This window comes from Citrus sinensis, chromosome 6 (assembly GCF_022201045.2).
Source record: "Citrus sinensis cultivar Valencia sweet orange chromosome 6, DVS_A1.0, whole genome shotgun sequence".
In the NCBI taxonomy this organism is placed as follows: Eukaryota; Viridiplantae; Streptophyta; class Magnoliopsida; order Sapindales; family Rutaceae; genus Citrus; species Citrus sinensis.
In genome coordinates, this window is record NC_068561.1 from 22,946,629 (window position 1) to 22,963,561 (window position 16,933).

Sequence of the window (16,933 nt, forward strand, 5' to 3'; positions counted from 1 at the left end):
GCACAGCCGCTTCAAAATTTTTCATTATATCTCAGAGAACAAACCTTTTTGCACTTTATAATTTTTTTTGCCCCCCGTTTTGGGTTATATTCTTAATTATTCGGTCGTCACAAATATTATATTTTAACGAAGAATGTCAGTTGATATTTTGGTTATTTTTAATTAAATATTAGTCATAAGCAAACAGTCGAACTTTACGTGGGCTGCTGTAATGTAGGCTTGGCCTAATTTTGGCCCGAAACATGGCAGCCCGCCATTGACCGCAGACTGTACAGGACAAAATGGATTTTAAATGATGAATTTGCTGCTCCTTACATGACTAATTAAATTAATTCACTATGATTATCCCTAAATTAATTAATTACAGTCAGTCAATTACTATTCATTAAAAAATAATAGTTATGTGACTTATTTAAAAAAAATCCCAATTGAAATTTATTTATGAGTATAAAATATAAGAAGGGCTTAACTGCTTGAGGGCTTAACTCTATTTGACCCTTTCGTCAAAGCCGGTGCCGACGTGCTGCCAAGACTCAATGCAGAAGCTGTCATCAAACAAGCCTTGTTTCAATAGCAAAGAAGAAGAAAAGAGAAAATCGGGACCATTTGTTTTTAATTTTTCAATAGATACATGTCAAATACCTTGTTATCTAATATGAACATAGATTCAATCATCTTGTATTGTTTTAAAAATGTATAATTTTTTTAATATTACAATTCAAATATATTAATATTTATAATAAAAAAACTTACCAAAACTTCATAAATAATTTTGTAATAGCAAAGTTAGATTTGTGCTCAATATATATAGTCATATTTACTTTCAAATATTTAGAAGAAAATGAACTATCACTAAAAAAATCATTGGAAACTTCTAAATTTATTTTGTAATGTAGTAGTTCAGACTAGATACATTTTGTTGAGTTATGTCTTACATTGGCTAGTAAATGGGAGATGCTTGGGTTTATAAGGTGGTAGGTCACTCCACCTAAAATGCTAGTCTTTTGGGTTGGATATTTAGAAATCTTATGCTAAGTCCCCCCAACAAGGGGTATCAGAGCTAGACCCTAGTAGCCGGAATGTGGTGGTGGAACAACTCAGGTGTGTCGGACGAAAGGACCGGGGTCCGGCGGTGGTTTCGTCCGAGGGGGGGAATGTTGAGTTGTGTCTCACATTGACTAGTAAAGGGGAGATGCTTGGGTTTATAAGGTAGTAGGTCACTCCACCTAAAATGCTAGTCTTTTGGGTTGGGTATCTAGAAATCTTATGCTAAGTCCCCCCAACACATATCTATGCCCAAAATAACCAAATCTATGTCTAAATATTTTGAAGAAAATCAACCATCTAAGGCACATGAAAGTTCCCTTAAAAATTATAAAATTGAACCAATTCCACAAATGGATTCTACAAGATATTAATTTGAAAGTTATATAGGAAGATTCTCGTGTTCACATATTTTTTTTTTCTATGCATTAGCTAGAGAAGTTCAATATGAACAGTTTTAAGAACATAAAAATTAACCACTCGAGCCTTTAGTCGAATCATGAACCAATGATGACACCTTTTTAATTTCCTCTCTGCCATTTGTGGGTAGAAGGATATATATCTCTCCAGGGGTAGAGATCATTGAGACTTTTTTTTGTTTTTTTAATTTAATTCTCTCTCATTTTTATCTGTAGTACTAAATACCCTTTCACATGTATTGGGGTTAGAAATTGCACCTCCTAGTTTGATTCTTTAAGATTCATTTTAGGTAAACATTTCCGTCATGAAACAGAACAATGCATGCAAGTCATGGCTATACAGCCGAAAATATAGAAGATCGGGGCAGCATATCGAAGTCGGGTTTTGGCACGTTTTGTATGATTAATTTAATGAACAGCTAGAGAGTCAATAAATAGTACGCGGGTTTGATTGATCAACAAGATTTTTCTCATTATAAATTTATTTCCGATGCAAAGGAACATAATAGTGCATGAAAGCTGGCTCTTGTGATGGAAATTGAGAGTGGGTTCAGTATCAATGTTTCTTTTCTGAGAAACGTCTTTGACTTATTTCTTTTGGATATCAAAGATCGCGATGTGATTGTGTGGCCAAGTAAATACAAAGCTTAGTGTCCTTCATTTAGACTTTTATTCTTCTTTTAGTTTTGGATTAAAGATACTTTTTTTTATTCTACAAAAGTCTTGTTCTAGATGAAGACATATTCACAATGAATCCAAGCATTCTCTGCATATTCAAAGATGATTGACCTTGACTTTTAAATTTTTTTAAACTGACGCTTTATTACATAAATTTTGTTTTATAGAATTTTGAGATCATCCTAGCGTGTGCATGTGGAGAGCGCAAGTAGACTGTAATTGTAACATCATAACAGAAAAAAAAAATAATAATAAGAAGAAGGGGAGATTTTCTCTTTAGCTGGGGTGGGCATTCGGGTTGGGTTGAACCGAATCGAAATTTATCTTGAGTTTTGATTCGGTTTGGTTCGAACTAGCAAACCTGATCGGTTTTGTATTAAAAAAAGGGAAAAGGACATTCAACCCCCCAACGTTTAGGAAAATAGACAAAAAACTCCTCAACGTTTCAAAAATGACTTATAACCCCCTTTCCGTTAATAAACACTGTTTGTTTTAGCAGTAAATTTATTTTTAATTTTTAATTACTATTATACCTTTATAATAAATATAAATTAATATATTGATTTGAGACATGTCACAATTAATAATTTTTTTAAAACTAAAAATTGAGATACAATTACATATTTGCCCAAATTATTTGCTATAAATTATACCTTTCTAATGATCAAACCTTTCATATGTGATTATTATTAATAAAACGAAATTTGATTAAACCCTTTTTCTTTGAGGAATCAAAACGATATTATTATTGTTAGAAAGGTATAATTTATAGTAAATAATTTTGGCAAAAAAATAATTGTATCTTAATTTTAAGCTTTTAAAAAATTATTAATTGTGATATATCTCAAATTAATATATTAATTTTTTATTATAAGGGTATAATAGTAATTAAAAATTAAAAATAAATTTACTGTTAAAACAAACAGTGTTTGTTAACGGAAAGGGGGTTATAAGTCGTTTTTGAAACGTTAAGGGATTTTTTGTCTCTTTTCCTAAATGTTAGGGGGTTGAATGTCCTTTTCCCTTAAAAAAATAAAAAATAAATAAAAATACCTCCAAATCCCTTCATGCCCAACTCTCGCAACTCTGCCAAGTCCCAACTGCCACGCGGCCGCCAGCCCACCATCAATCGTCAGCATCATCTATTAACTCCACCGCGCACCAGCAGCAGTCGATTTCACATCCCATCAACAATGCCGCTTGATTTCATGTCCCATCAGTAAACGCCACCTGATTTGCGCTTCCATCTCATCGGCCGTCGGCGCTGCAGCACTTGAAGGTTAATCTTTGACGTCGTAGGCTCGCAACCTTCACTTGATGTTGATGGTCATTGGGAAGCTTGTTCTGTTTATTTTTTTTGTTTCACCAAATCAATAAAATACTTTTATTATAAGATTAATTTGAAAAAAAATATGTCTAAATCTAATTGCACCTTGGAGCAATGGAGCTAATCATGAGGGTGATGTTGGGGCAAAGCGAACTTGTATATTTTGAAGCAAACTAGCTACCAAATCGAAAGAAGAAAAATGGACAAAAAAGGGAATCAAATTTAGTGGAGTATGGTTAGATTTTCATGTATGAATTAATTAATTTTTTATGCTCTGCAATTTAGATAACGTTTTGGGTTTATTTGTTGGGGCTTTGCCTATTTTGTCTATAATTTGTATTGTTATCTCGTTTAAAAAATGTTTTATTTTTAGTATTTGTAACAAATTATGGTTGGATAGTGCTAATGCTTGATTCGCTAAAAACAGAAGTAGATTTTACCAATTGATTTAAGCTGTTACGAATTTTTTTAATGCAAAATTGCAACGCCAAACCGTAATTGAATCTGAAATTTGAAACTGAACCCAAACCAAAATTTGAAATCAAACTACACTTAACCGAAATAACTTTTCAAACAGTTTAGGTTGAATTCTCATACTTGAACCGTTTACAACCCGAACCGAAAACCATAAAGACATAATCAAAAAAGGAAAACACAAATCCCTACTCTTTAGCACTTGCAATTTTTGAGTTTTTCACCATTTATCAGTTATCACTCTTTAATTTTCATATTACTTCATTGTTTTGATGTCAAAATTTTTATAGAAAAGTTCATATAAAATTCTAAATTCTCAATTACAAAATAAGTTTAAAAAAAATAAGTTAAGAGATTGATGAAATGTTGTAATTAAAATTGTAGGAAGAAAATTGCAAAATCACATAATTATTTGATTTTTTTTTATGATCAATGAGCAAAATACTTAATTGTACATATCATCATTGATTAGCTTAAAAACAAACAAAATTACTTCCCCCTATATATATATATATATATTTGCTCTCTCTCCCTCCATTCTCTGTTTTCTTTAAATGAGTGATTAAAATTGAATTTTAAATTTTGATGTTGACAATCATGTCTTTTTTCACTTTATTTATAATTAAGTTATTTTTTTCACTAGATTTGAAAAGCAAAAATAGACTAGAAGAGAAAAAAATAAGGAGATGATCTTAATTATTAGTTATACTATCTCCTAAACAATTTATTTTTATTTCCAAATTAAATTATAAAGCTCTAAACCAAGTCAGAATTTCAATTAACCAAACAACACTATTTTCATAGGTTAAATTCTTTTTTTTTTTTTTGGAATGAAAATTCATTAACTAAAAAATAACCGTCAAACTAGCATGGAATTCAGTTAAAAAAAGGAAATAATTCAAAAAAATGTGAACAACTAATACGGAGTCATTTTGGTACAATGCATCGACCTACATATGAATTATATATATTATATATTGAGCAAGTGCAAGACAAAGTTTCGAGGAAAAACAACACTCCTTCATAAATTAAAAAAGAAAATGTCACAATTTAATCCTAACTCTAAAAGAAAACTTTTTCACTAAGATACATGCACTATGTCCTGTGCTAAGAATTGTTTTAAAATTGTTCTCAAACCCTTACCTATCACCTATCAACTTAAATTTTAGGGCTAAATGATTTCTATCTTCAAGGTAAATTTCATATTTGATTCTTCCTATATATAACCTAAGCTCTTTTACAGCATACTGTCGCCTCCCTCGTTTCTTGCCGGAATTTCTCCGGCCACTCATCTTAGCCCCCTTCTCTAAGGGGTCAGGCCCAGAATTGAGATCAAATCACCCATATGCGTTCTTCTGGTAATCTTTTTTGTTTTTTCTTTTTTTTTTTGGGCACGTTTTCTTTATGTATGTTGTAGAAGATATGAAGAAGATCAACTGAATTGAGGACTGAATTCATGTAGCGGTACACTTTCCTTGCCGGCTCCATTACTGTGTACCTTTTATGGCTTTGTTTTGAATAATGAAATGATATCGTTACTTTATGTGTCATCCTTTTTCGGCTTTTCTTTTACCCACTTCATGTGCATAATGATCAACTTTTCTTTTTCTATTTTTTTTTCTTTGTAAAGCACAGCTTCACAAGAATGTTTAAAACTTGTTGTTGGAGTCTCAACTCTCAGTAACTAGATCCCATGTGACAGTCTCTGTAACTTGGGATTGATGATGCACTGCAGTAGCTGCCAAATTAGGGTTTCAGTAGTTGACGTGAAGTATGTGGTTATATATATGTATATAGATTATACGTATTTACAGAAAGTGTAGGTATAGTTATCTTGCCCTCTTCGACCCATCACAATCTATTGTTTTATTCTATATTACATGAGAGGGAATGTTGAGACTTATGTTTTAATACAATTGTTAGAGCCATTTAACTATCCACTCACAGCTTTAAGAACTCGTAAATAAAGTTCCATTAGAAGAGAAATTATAATCTGAAGAAAATCCATCAATTACAAGGAAAAGATAAGTAAGCAAATTGAACCGAAGAAAAACGAAAGAAAAATGTAGAAAAGAATCAGTGGAACCTTTTTTTTATTAATCAATTTAATTACATCAAAATGAACATATTTGATTGAATTTGAACAGAAACATAGTAATTAAAAGAACAAGGACGACTGGACGAGGAATTGATGCTGTAAAACCCTGTGTCATAAATGTTGGAGGTTGATGAGGAATCAGCGGCTGGCAATGTCTTGGCGTCGGAATTATCCTTCTTGGCATATGAATTGATCTATTCATGATTCCCTCATCCATTCCAGACAAAATCCCATCAAAGACTCTCTCTTCAAACTCGAATTTCTCCTTCATCTTCGCAAACACAGCAGCCGTCACAAAACTATCTGAGCCCGCATTGTGAGCCTCGCCAAGTCTCTCCACACCCAAAATCTTCGCAAGTTTACTTAACCCTAGATTGCCACCCATTAACCCATCACAGTATTTGGCAACAACTTTAACATCCAAAACACTCTCAAAATATTTTGTTGCACCCACCGAAAACGCTTTAGCACTTTGTGGCAACGGATGGTTGATGAAGAGTTTAGTGATGTGGGCTAAATCATACAACCCGTGGAATTAATGTTACCCGTTTGAGGTTCTTGTGTTTAGACAGAATTTCTAAAAATCTGGGCACGAATACGCACTGTGGGATCCCGGCTCTTCGAATCTTGGCAAAATCCAAGCCGTTGCTTCGCATGAGCCTCATGGATTCCTCAAAGTCCAATTTCTATATATATAATGTGGCCAGACAAAGTTCTAAAGAAAAACAGTGCTCCTTCATAAATTAACAAAAAAAAATCACAATCTTATCCTAACTCTAATATAAATCCTTTTACTAAGATACATACACTGTCACATGCTAAGACTTGCTTTTAAAATTATTCTCAAATGTTATATATTGCCTCTTTTTTTTTAGGTTAACAATTTCTATCTTTAAGGTAAATTTTGAGTTTAGTTCCTCTTATCTATAATTTTTTTGAGATTTTGCCCTTTTCAACCCATCACAATCTCTTGTTTTACTCTATATTATATGCGAGTGAATGTTGAGACTTAGGCTCTAATATAATTAATTGTTAGACCAGTTACTTATAAGCTAAATTCTTTCTTCCAAATTATAAAATTTCAGTAGTTCAGCAAAGAGAATAACGGTGAGAGTTCGTAGAAAGGAATTCTTCAAACCAAATTACAGGATTTGGATAGCTAGCTTAGGTAAAGAATGGGTAACAGCATTAGAACATCTTGAAATATGGATAATCTTAACAATACCAATCTTCTTCTTACCCACCTTTTGTGAATCTGACTCGATCAGAAGAGGAATCAGACCAGAAGAGCTACTTGCAACGAAACCTAATGGCCTTTGGCTTTTGAGAATGCAACATCACTATTGAACACCGTATTCCTTCCTATAGCTGCCGTAACTTCGCCTTTCGACCCGCCACCTGCTTTCTCCCTCATTTGCTGCATCCACGTTCATCTTTTTTCTATTTTAGTGTCATTTTAATTGGACTAAGAGTTTATTCCTCTTTGGGTGTTGGATTAAAAAGATACTTTCTAGACGACTAAAATCTTGTTCCAGATGAAGATATATTTGCTCGACTTCAAAATTTTTAATCATTTCTAACACTAAAATAACTAACTATATCAATAGAGGGAGAGCAAAATAACCAATCTTTTATAAGAAAATTTTAAATCATGCTATGACTAATCGAAAATGAACTTTTTTAAAAAAAAGAAAAATTGAATATTAAAAAGACTGACTTGTAATATGCATATTTAATAAAGTAGCATTTTGGATAATTCATTGTGCATTTTAATTTTATTTTTTTAAACGCATGGATGGGCAAATATGAAAAGAAATAAATTAAATTGTTTATGAAAAATATGCTATTCTTAATAGGGAAAGGCACATTTTGCTGATCACAAATTTATTGAAAGCAAAAGGAACGAGAGAAACTTGTACCGTTAATTTGTAATTTTATAGAATTATATTCGTCCTTAATGGGATAGGATCTAGTTTGGAACTTTAAGAAACTTGTAAATTGTGAAGCCAGTTAGTTAATTCTGTTAAGAGGTTAAGTGGCGAGCTGAGTCAGCATTGGTGGGGCCAGGGTTAGTTAAGTTTGTTGCTACTAACAGCTGGACGAAATCAGAGCTATAAAAGGTGGCTCAAGGCTGATCAACAGAGGGACTTGATTCATGATTTCGAGAGGCTTAGGGTGAGAGATAGAAAATACTTTGTAAGAGATATTTAATCCTTGTCATCAATTGTCTCTTTGTAATCAATCTGTTCAATAAAAGCTTCAAGCCCAAGAGGGTTCTTCAGCCGTGGATGTAGGTACCTTCGGTACTGAACCACGTAATCTTTTTCTGTGTTTCTTCCTCTTGCTTCCTCTGTTCTTAGTTCTTTAGTTTTCTTGGTTGAGTTGCTGTTTCTTTATTGTTTGATAATTGTTCTTGAGGAGTTAGTTTGATTCGTTTGGTTAATCTTGGAGTCGAGATTTGACTGTTAATCTCAACATAAATAAAGTTTCATTAGAATAGAAATAATAATCCAAATAAAATCTATCAATTAGAAGGAAAAGTTAACAAATTTAGTAGAACACAGAAGAAAAGCGAAAGAAACATGTAGAAAAGAATCAGTGGAACTTTTTTTTTATTGATCAATTTAATTACATCAAAATGAACATATTTGATTGAATTTGAACAGGAACACAGTAATTAAAAGAACAAGGACTAGGAATTGATGCTGTAAAACCCTGCGTCATAAATGTTGGAGGTTGATGAGGAATCAGCGGCCGGCAATATCTTGGCCTCGGAATTATCTTTCTTGGCACATGAATTGATCTCTTCATGATTCTCTCATCCATTCCATACAAAATCCCATCAAAGACTTTCTCTTCAAACTCGAATTTCTCCTTCATCTTCGCAAACACAGCAGCCGTCACAAAACTATCTGAGCCCGCATTGTGAGCCTCGCCAAGTCTGTCCACACCCAAAATCTTCGCAAGTTTACTTAACCCTAGATTGCCACCCATTAACCCATCACAGTATTTGGCAACAACTTTAACATCCAAAACACTCTCAAAATATTTTGTTGCGCCCACCGCAAACGCTCTAGCACTTTGCGGCAACGGATGGTTGATGAAGAGTTTAGTGATGTGGGCTAAATCATACAACCCATGGAAGGTTACCCATTTGAGATTCTTGTGTTTAGACAGAATTTCTAACAATCTGGGCACGAATACGCACTGTGGGATCCCGTCTCTTCGAATCTTGGCAAAGTCCATGCCGTTTCTCTGCATGAGCCGCATGGATTCTTCAACGTAAGGGTCTTTCTGGAAATCAAAATCTGAAAAGTTGAACTCCCACGTACTGCCGATGTTGCCTTTGTCATCAGAAAGAGTGATGCCGAGTTGAATGATCTTGGTGTTGTCCACATTGAATTTGAGGTTATTGTAGACGACAGAGGTTGGTGCGTCTCTGGGCGTGCTGCAAATGAAACCCGGGAACTCTGTATCGATTGATAAGATGTTAAATCGATGTAGAGACTTGTCAAATTGCACACTTTCTTGCTGAAAGTTCTCCCTCCAAACGCTAATGATCGCCATGATCGATGCTGATATTACTGAGGGGAGAGAATGGCTAAACTATTTAATATTTATAGATTTTAGTTTCCGTTTAGGATATGGTTATTGTTTCCCTATGTCATAAGGAGAATGGCATTTATTGTTACTAATGTTTTCTCATACTTATTACCCAAGTCTCTTATAGATTTTACTTTCCGTTTAAGACATGGTTTCAAGTTTCCTAATGTGATTTCAAAATTAGGTTTCCTAAACTATATCATTTCCTTTGTTTTAGGGAAAATGACAAATACGATCCTAACATTTCTCATATTTATTACTTAAGTTTCTTATTTTTCTTAATTATTTATTATACCCCCAGTTGCTATCTTAATTTTAACGGCAATCTAACATGATATGTTTATCAAAATATAGGAATGATTTTCTATTTTTTTAAACGTCACATTTATCTTTTTTCAGAGAAATTCAAACATTTAAAATTATGAAGTCATAGGTGTGATATGGGAAATAATAAAATAGATTGAAGTTAAAAAAATAAAAATATTAGAGACCTAATGGTGAGTGCCCCTGCTAGAAGAAGAGACATTAAAGATGATAATTAATTCTTCTCCATGTTCCTAGATATGCTGTTCATGGCAATACGGAAAGAGTTAGGGTTATCTACTTATTTAATAATTAAAATATAAATATATAAATGGGCCTAATAAGACAAGCACCGGGGGCCGAAACCCATCTTTTGCAAACCTGGCCCAGGGTCAGGCTTTTGGAACAAAACTTCTACGGCCCAATTTTCATTTTATTTTCTTTTTTTTGTAAATTACAGTTTTTTTATTTTTATTTAATGTTTACACGCACATGCACTGAAGATAATATTTGTGACGGTAGAGGTGTAATATGAATTTTATCGGTTTTTTTTTCTTCCTTTGAGCCGCTTAACCAAATCCCAATGCTTAAAATGTCTGCCGCCTTATATAATTTCAATTATTGTGCGGTAAATATATATTGTTAGTTATGATTTATGAAATAAATGTCGACTTTTAGGAAAGGGGAGATGAGGTGCGGTGTATGTATGGCCGTCGCTAGCACAAATTTTGAGTGTATGGATGGATAAACCGACTTGGGCCTTCACATGATTATGGAGTTATGATTACAGTAAAAGACAAGAAACAGAACACAAAACTTGAAAAAAATACCGTAATCTACCCACGTTTTACCAGTCGGGACGGAACAGGAGTCTTAACATATGATATTTTATTGTATGCAGCACAATGACAGAACAGAACCAGCTTAATGAAAAAGCCAGAGAGAGCGAAGAGTACTTGAGTTTCCTTTTGGCTCTTTCGCTACTTTCCCTCATTTCCCCGTTTCCTTTTCCCCATTCGTAACCTCAGATTCAGTCTCTGCATCAGTTTTCCCAAATGGGTTTTCTCGATTCTATTCTCAATTGGCTCCGCAGGTACTAATTTTTTTTTTTTTTTGGTTCTTCCACGTTTTTACTGTTATTTCGTGATTTTAGCCTAGTGCTTACTGAGTTCAATTTTATCGTTATTTCGTGGTTTTAGTTTATCGCTTGTATTTTAAATTATTTTAGGCCTTGGGCTCGCTTTCTTGAACAATAAAATTTGGCAAAAGAAGAAAAACAAAAAAGTTTAGAATTTGAATACAATTTAATTCTGGTTAGGAGTTTGGTGTTCGGAATTTGGTTAATTCATCAGATTGTATGTTTGAAAATGGAGCTGCATGGTAACTGGAAGAACTTGTAGGATTGGTTACGGAAGTATAGTTGGCATCTGTACCACTTTTACTAGCACGTCTTGTTTTGTTGGATGGGTTTAATTTCGTAGAATGCTTTTCTTTTGATTTGCCTTTGGTACTATTGTTTGTAAATTAATATCTGTTACCTTAAAGATGCACATTTATTATGATACTCTCTTTGATATATTCTCACAATTGGAAGACCAGTGATGCGAATCTGGTTGCAAAATCTGTTTAGTTCCAATTTGGACTGAAGTTGTTGATGTTCCTGAAATTGTCTCTGTGATGGTTAACAATTATTTAATTATTTTAGTTACAATTATTGCCTTTTGTCTCTCCTGGGGCAAATGATGTTATTACTAAATATGCTATCGAGAAAATACATGCTCTTTTGTTGAGATGCTTTTGTTAGGGTAAATTTTAGATTCCAATAACTACATCTGTTTGTCTACCTTTCCATAAAGGCAATACAGGAAAGTCACGAGTGTTCATAACCGATTGTCATGTTTACTGAATTAAACCCTTTTCTAAATCCGTTTGTTTACTGAATGGAAAGCTAATTTTTCCATATCTAAACCCTTTTCTGCTCCTGATCATGTATTTGCATATCAGCTTATTCTTTAAACAGGAAATGGAACTTTCTCTCATAGGCCTTCAGAATGCAGGAAAGACGTCTCTTGTTAATGCCATTGCTGTGAGTGATGCTTTGGTTGCATTTACTTTCTGGTCTAGTTGGTTGTACATGTCAGTGCTTTTCGCTCCTAACATAATTCCTTTAATTTTACCAGACAGGAGGATATAGTGAAGACATGATTCCAACTGTAGGTTTCTTTTACCTAAGAAATTCCAATTTTGCAATTTATGATAATTAGAGCATATCTTAGGAGTTTCTTCAAATTCTTAAAATCAGGTCGGTTTTAATATGCGGAAAGTTACAAAGGGAAATGTTACAATAAAGCTCTGGGACCTTGGAGGTCAACGGAGGTTTCGTACTATGTGGGAGCGTTATTGTCGTGGGGTTTCTGCAATCTTGTAATACCTCTCAGTCTCTTCATTCTCTCTTACATATCATATAACTCATTGCCTTTTTTGTGAGCTGGTTTCAGTGTTTGCATGCCTGTACATTATCTTGATCCTAGGATAAAAGAAAATTGGAATCTTACCTAAAGCATTTTAAGTCTACAGTTTTAGGAATAAAGGGCTTGTTAATTCCCTTTATTCAGCTAAGAAGTGGGAGCTGTTGTGAATTATGTTTGATATATTTATTAGTCAGGTGTTTCAAATAGATTCACCATATTGTGCCTCCTTTTGATGGATGCAAAGACAGATATGTAGTCGATGCCGCTGATAGAGACAGTGTTCCTATAGCTCGGAGTGAATTGCATGAGCTTCTGATGAAACCTTCCTTGAGTGGAATCCCTTTGCTTGTTCTTGGCAACAAAATCGACAAGTCAGAAGCTCTTTCTAAGCAAGCTTTAGTGGATCAACTGTAAGTTTAGGACACTTTTCTAGAAAGTATTACCTTGATATCTAATTTTATAATTAATTTCTTGAGTAATTTGGTTGTATCTTTTTGGTGTTTACAGAGGCCTTGAATCAATTACTGATAGAGAGGTGTGCTGCTACATGATATCATGCAAGGACTCTATAAACATAGATGCTGTCATTGATTGGCTTATCAAGCACTCTAAAACTGCCAAATAAGCAAGCTTCAATGCTATTCGACTTTTATTTTCCTGAAGAATGATCGAGGCAAAGGACCGAAACAGTAAAGTAGAACAGGTGAAAGAAAACTTCCCCAGTGGGGTTTGTCCACCCTATATGGTTTTATTATGCTCCAAATGTTTTGTGCAGAGATGGAACAATCTAGGAAAATCTTTCATGCGTTTGTTTCTTTTATTCGTTTCCCTTCGCATTTTATGTGGGTCGCAATCCACTTATATACTTTGTTGTATATTACACAATAATTATGTACCTGCAACCGGCATATTTGAGAAAATTGGAGGCAAATGCCAAAACTTAGGTCATGTTGAGAACTGATTAGATCTAGGCGTTTGCTTCTATCACCTCTGATTTTGTTGATGCTTGCATTTGATGTGATTGGTGTTCAATTACAGCATACGAAATGACTTCCCAGTTTTTGATGTCTTGCGGTATGTTTTCCTCTTTCCTTTCAGCAGTTTGACCAAGAAGCATGTCCAAAGTTTTGCTGCCATCTCCGTTGGTGACTATTTACTAAAGTGGTATGGGCGACGTAGTCACAATTTCTATTAAGAAGATCAAGTGAAATGAAATAAAACTTACGTGTACTATTAATCATTTACTTATTAACTTTATGACTTGAGACGTCTTACTCGATTGGTGGCCATCCTGAAGAAAAATTAGAAGCTATCTTTATTACAATCGAATGTAAATTAACCTCTTGACCACAACTTCTAAAGAGGTTAATACTGAACCAAAAATAATCGGCATTTCTGGTAACTCGCGCGGGAAAGATAGAGCTGATATCATAATTAATTAATTAATCGTCACGTGCTTATAATCATTTTCAGCAACACGAGCAAGTATAGGGCCAGGTTTCAAGAAAGCTTGCCGCCGTGGCTGCATCAGCTATTTTATGATAAAAGCAAAAAGCAATTGCCATCCCAGGGCAACTGAACTAATTATTGCCCCGGACAGTTGCAAACAGAGCACCCAAAATAACAGAGGACACAACCTCAAAACGTGTTGGACGATCCAAACATGACGACTCCATCTCCTTGACAATCTTTTGTCTCCTTCTCCTTGACAATATTTTGTCTAGTAAATCTCGCCCAGCAAAGATAGAGTTGATATCATAATGAGCCATCGTCGAGTCGTCCCTGTGCTTCTTATTAAAATCATTATCACGACTGCAACTGCAAGCAAATAAACCCCAGGTTTTAAGAAAGTTAGCCGCTGTAGCTGCATCAGCAAGTTTATGATTAAAGCAAATACCCATCGCCATTCCACCACAACTGAAGTAATTGGCTCGCGACGATTAGGTTGTGATCAGCTGGGTCGGGCGAATATAATGAAAACTTGGTTCTTTTATTACTTGAGACATGTCGCAGCAGCGGGCTAGGCGGGTTTCAACAAAGGTGACACCAAGATCGTCACAATCAACAAAAAGATTGTCTTTGATTTTTCCTGCAAGAGGATAGAAGTGGGTTAATAAGTGATTTTTTGAGATGATCAGCAGATGCTTCCTCCGGTAAAAGAGAACGATGGAGACGTAAGCACCAGAACCTAGCAGATCTAGTAATGAAAGCTTATAGATCCTTTAGTGGTCAGGGGCTGAAGAAGATGGTTTTATTATTTCTGTAAAACTGAAAGTGATAATGAGATCCATTTCTGCAAGTGATGATATCGACTTTGCATGAAGGCAAAAATGTGAGAGCTCATATAGGCAGGAGGTGATGTAAACGCATGAATGAATAATTAAGAAGTTAATGCATGTTTACTTTCAAACCATAAAACGGGCATTTATTTATTTATGGGTTTTTGTAAAATAACAAGCTTAGGTTTCAAGGTTTCAAGTATAAGATAACAGTAATAACAGCTAAAGGGAACAGAAAATGCTTGTCAAACCTATGATGTATAATAAACGTTGCAAAGGGCATTTATTTATTTTACTTTTACTTTTGAGCTGTCGTTTCATGCATGGCACTTCAAGGATAATGTCCCTTTTTTTTTTTTTTTTGAAATTACTAATATGTATTGTGATTTCATGAATACGGAAGGATTATTAATTCCCATCTACGAAAAATTAAACTCAAACTGTAGCTCTCACAATGTGAAGAACTGCACCCCCACCACTCGGCATGAGGACAGTGACTTTGATGATGATCCAACCCAGAGCTTATATACTGGCATTTGGCAGAGATAAAAATAAGATCGGCATGCTTATTGGACCAAAGGGCAAACACATGAGGCCCAAAATCTGGCCCAAATTACTTGCATCCGCCAAGTCTTGCTGTCTGATGGCAGTGAAGCTCTTTTATGATGAAAGCGAATACCAATTGCCATCCCACCGCGATTGGGCTAATTTTAGCCCTCGACAGTTCAATTGTGCTCTCGACCTTTTATTGGGGCTAGATTCGTTTCCACTGGATATTTTAATTTGAAAATGCTCATCTTTTGAAGAGTCCATCTGAGTTCTCATAGTTTCAAAGCCCATCATTGAATATGTTACATTCTGATCAAATGTGATTCATATAAGTCTAGTTGTGTCCCTAAACACTAAAGGATGCGTTGGAGTAAGGGCAATACTGGAAATAAAAGGGGTATGCAATAGAAATAGGGTCTCATGAGATAAATTCTGGGGTTTCGAAGATTTATGAAGAGGGTGTTTTTAAAAATAAAAAGGGTGAACTTAAACTTTTATATGCCCAGAGCTATAAAGTAGAAGCTCTTCGGTGAGAGGACTTTCCTACTGTCATTGTATGTTGCAGCCAGGCCCATATTTATGTCTCTCCACATGCCAGCCTATTTTAAGGAAATCATTGTCCTAATTAGTGTACAAAACGTACCCTTTATTTTTTAATCCGAGTTTAATATTTGTCAAAATGTTGTTAGAAAGCTGATGAGCATTTATTTATTTTTTGTTTGTTGGTATAAATCATGGCAGCGACTAAACATCCATTAGACCTCTTTGTCGTTTACTGGTTTACAGGTTAACCCCATTATTCTTTTTAAAAAGTAAAAGTGTGTGTGTGTGTGTGTAATTTATTAAAAATAGACATATTATCTAGCATTATGTCTTCCACTATCAAAAATTGAAATATTTAGCAATATGTTGATAAGTAATCATTAATGTATCGGTACTATAATTCTTAATCTTTTAGCTTCTCTGTATCAATTGGGAAAGGGACTCATATCCAACTGTATCTGACCTGAATTAGAAAAGCTTTAGATGCAAAGTTCTCAATGGCCCTACTTCTGATACCAACTTAAAAACACTCTTTCAACAAATTAATTAATTTTTTGCACCACAAGCAAAAGCTAAAGAAGAAATATATATTCTTCACTAAGCAACTTAAGTTATACAACTCAGTTTCAACAAATCAAAGTTGCATCCAAAGCAAAAGCAGTCTTATCAAGATTTAATTAAGAGCTTTTCTGATCTGACCATCCAACAGCTACTCCACAGAAGCAGATGGTCTAATTTACTGTTAAAAAAAAAAAAAGGGTAGAAATAATAGGGATTCTGTAATTTATTTGTTCTGTAAAAGAGGTCAAAATGGAGAAAAAGAATAAGCGTGCATGTATTCTCGGCATTTTAAGAAAATGCAGAACCCTGAGGCCCAAAAATACCATGTGCTGAAGATGATGACTCGGCCCTTTTTTTACTTCTTTTATTCTTTGTTTTTTCCCCTTTCTTTCTCCAGGTCATAATGCGTCACCGACACTGACATGGAGATGAATATATTCTTGTCTTGCATACTAATGCTCATTATGTTGGAATAAAATCTCTTTCAAATTGAGAGGTTTCACAGTCAAATTTGTCACGAAAAACTTGTTTACCGCGAAAATGATCCTGATGTTCTGGTATTATTTATGAATAATACATAGAAA

The 16,933-nt window shown here is 34.3% G+C and overlaps 2 protein-coding genes across 2 annotated transcripts; one reads left to right on the top strand and one right to left on the bottom strand.

Moving 5' to 3' along the window:
* Positions 1 to 8,634: 8,634 nt before the first annotated feature.
* On the bottom strand, positions 8,635 to 9,687 carry LOC127903028 (putative CCR4-associated factor 1 homolog 8). Its single transcript, XM_052443565.1, has one exon. The coding sequence runs from the start codon at positions 9,605 to 9,607 to the stop codon at positions 8,669 to 8,671; it is 939 nt and encodes a 312-aa protein (XP_052299525.1). The 5' UTR covers positions 9,608 to 9,687; the 3' UTR covers positions 8,635 to 8,668.
* Positions 9,688 to 10,607: 920 nt separating this feature from the next.
* On the top strand, positions 10,608 to 13,365 carry LOC102624422 (ADP-ribosylation factor-like protein 8c). The gene is made up of 6 exons (XM_006482051.4): positions 10,608 to 11,039; positions 11,951 to 12,032; positions 12,127 to 12,159; positions 12,249 to 12,370; positions 12,666 to 12,827; positions 12,925 to 13,365. The coding sequence occupies exons 1-6, from the start codon at positions 11,002 to 11,004 to the stop codon at positions 13,040 to 13,042; spliced, it is 555 nt and encodes a 184-aa protein (XP_006482114.1). The 5' UTR covers positions 10,608 to 11,001; the 3' UTR covers positions 13,043 to 13,365.
* The last annotated feature ends 3,568 nt before the right edge of the window (positions 13,366 to 16,933 follow it).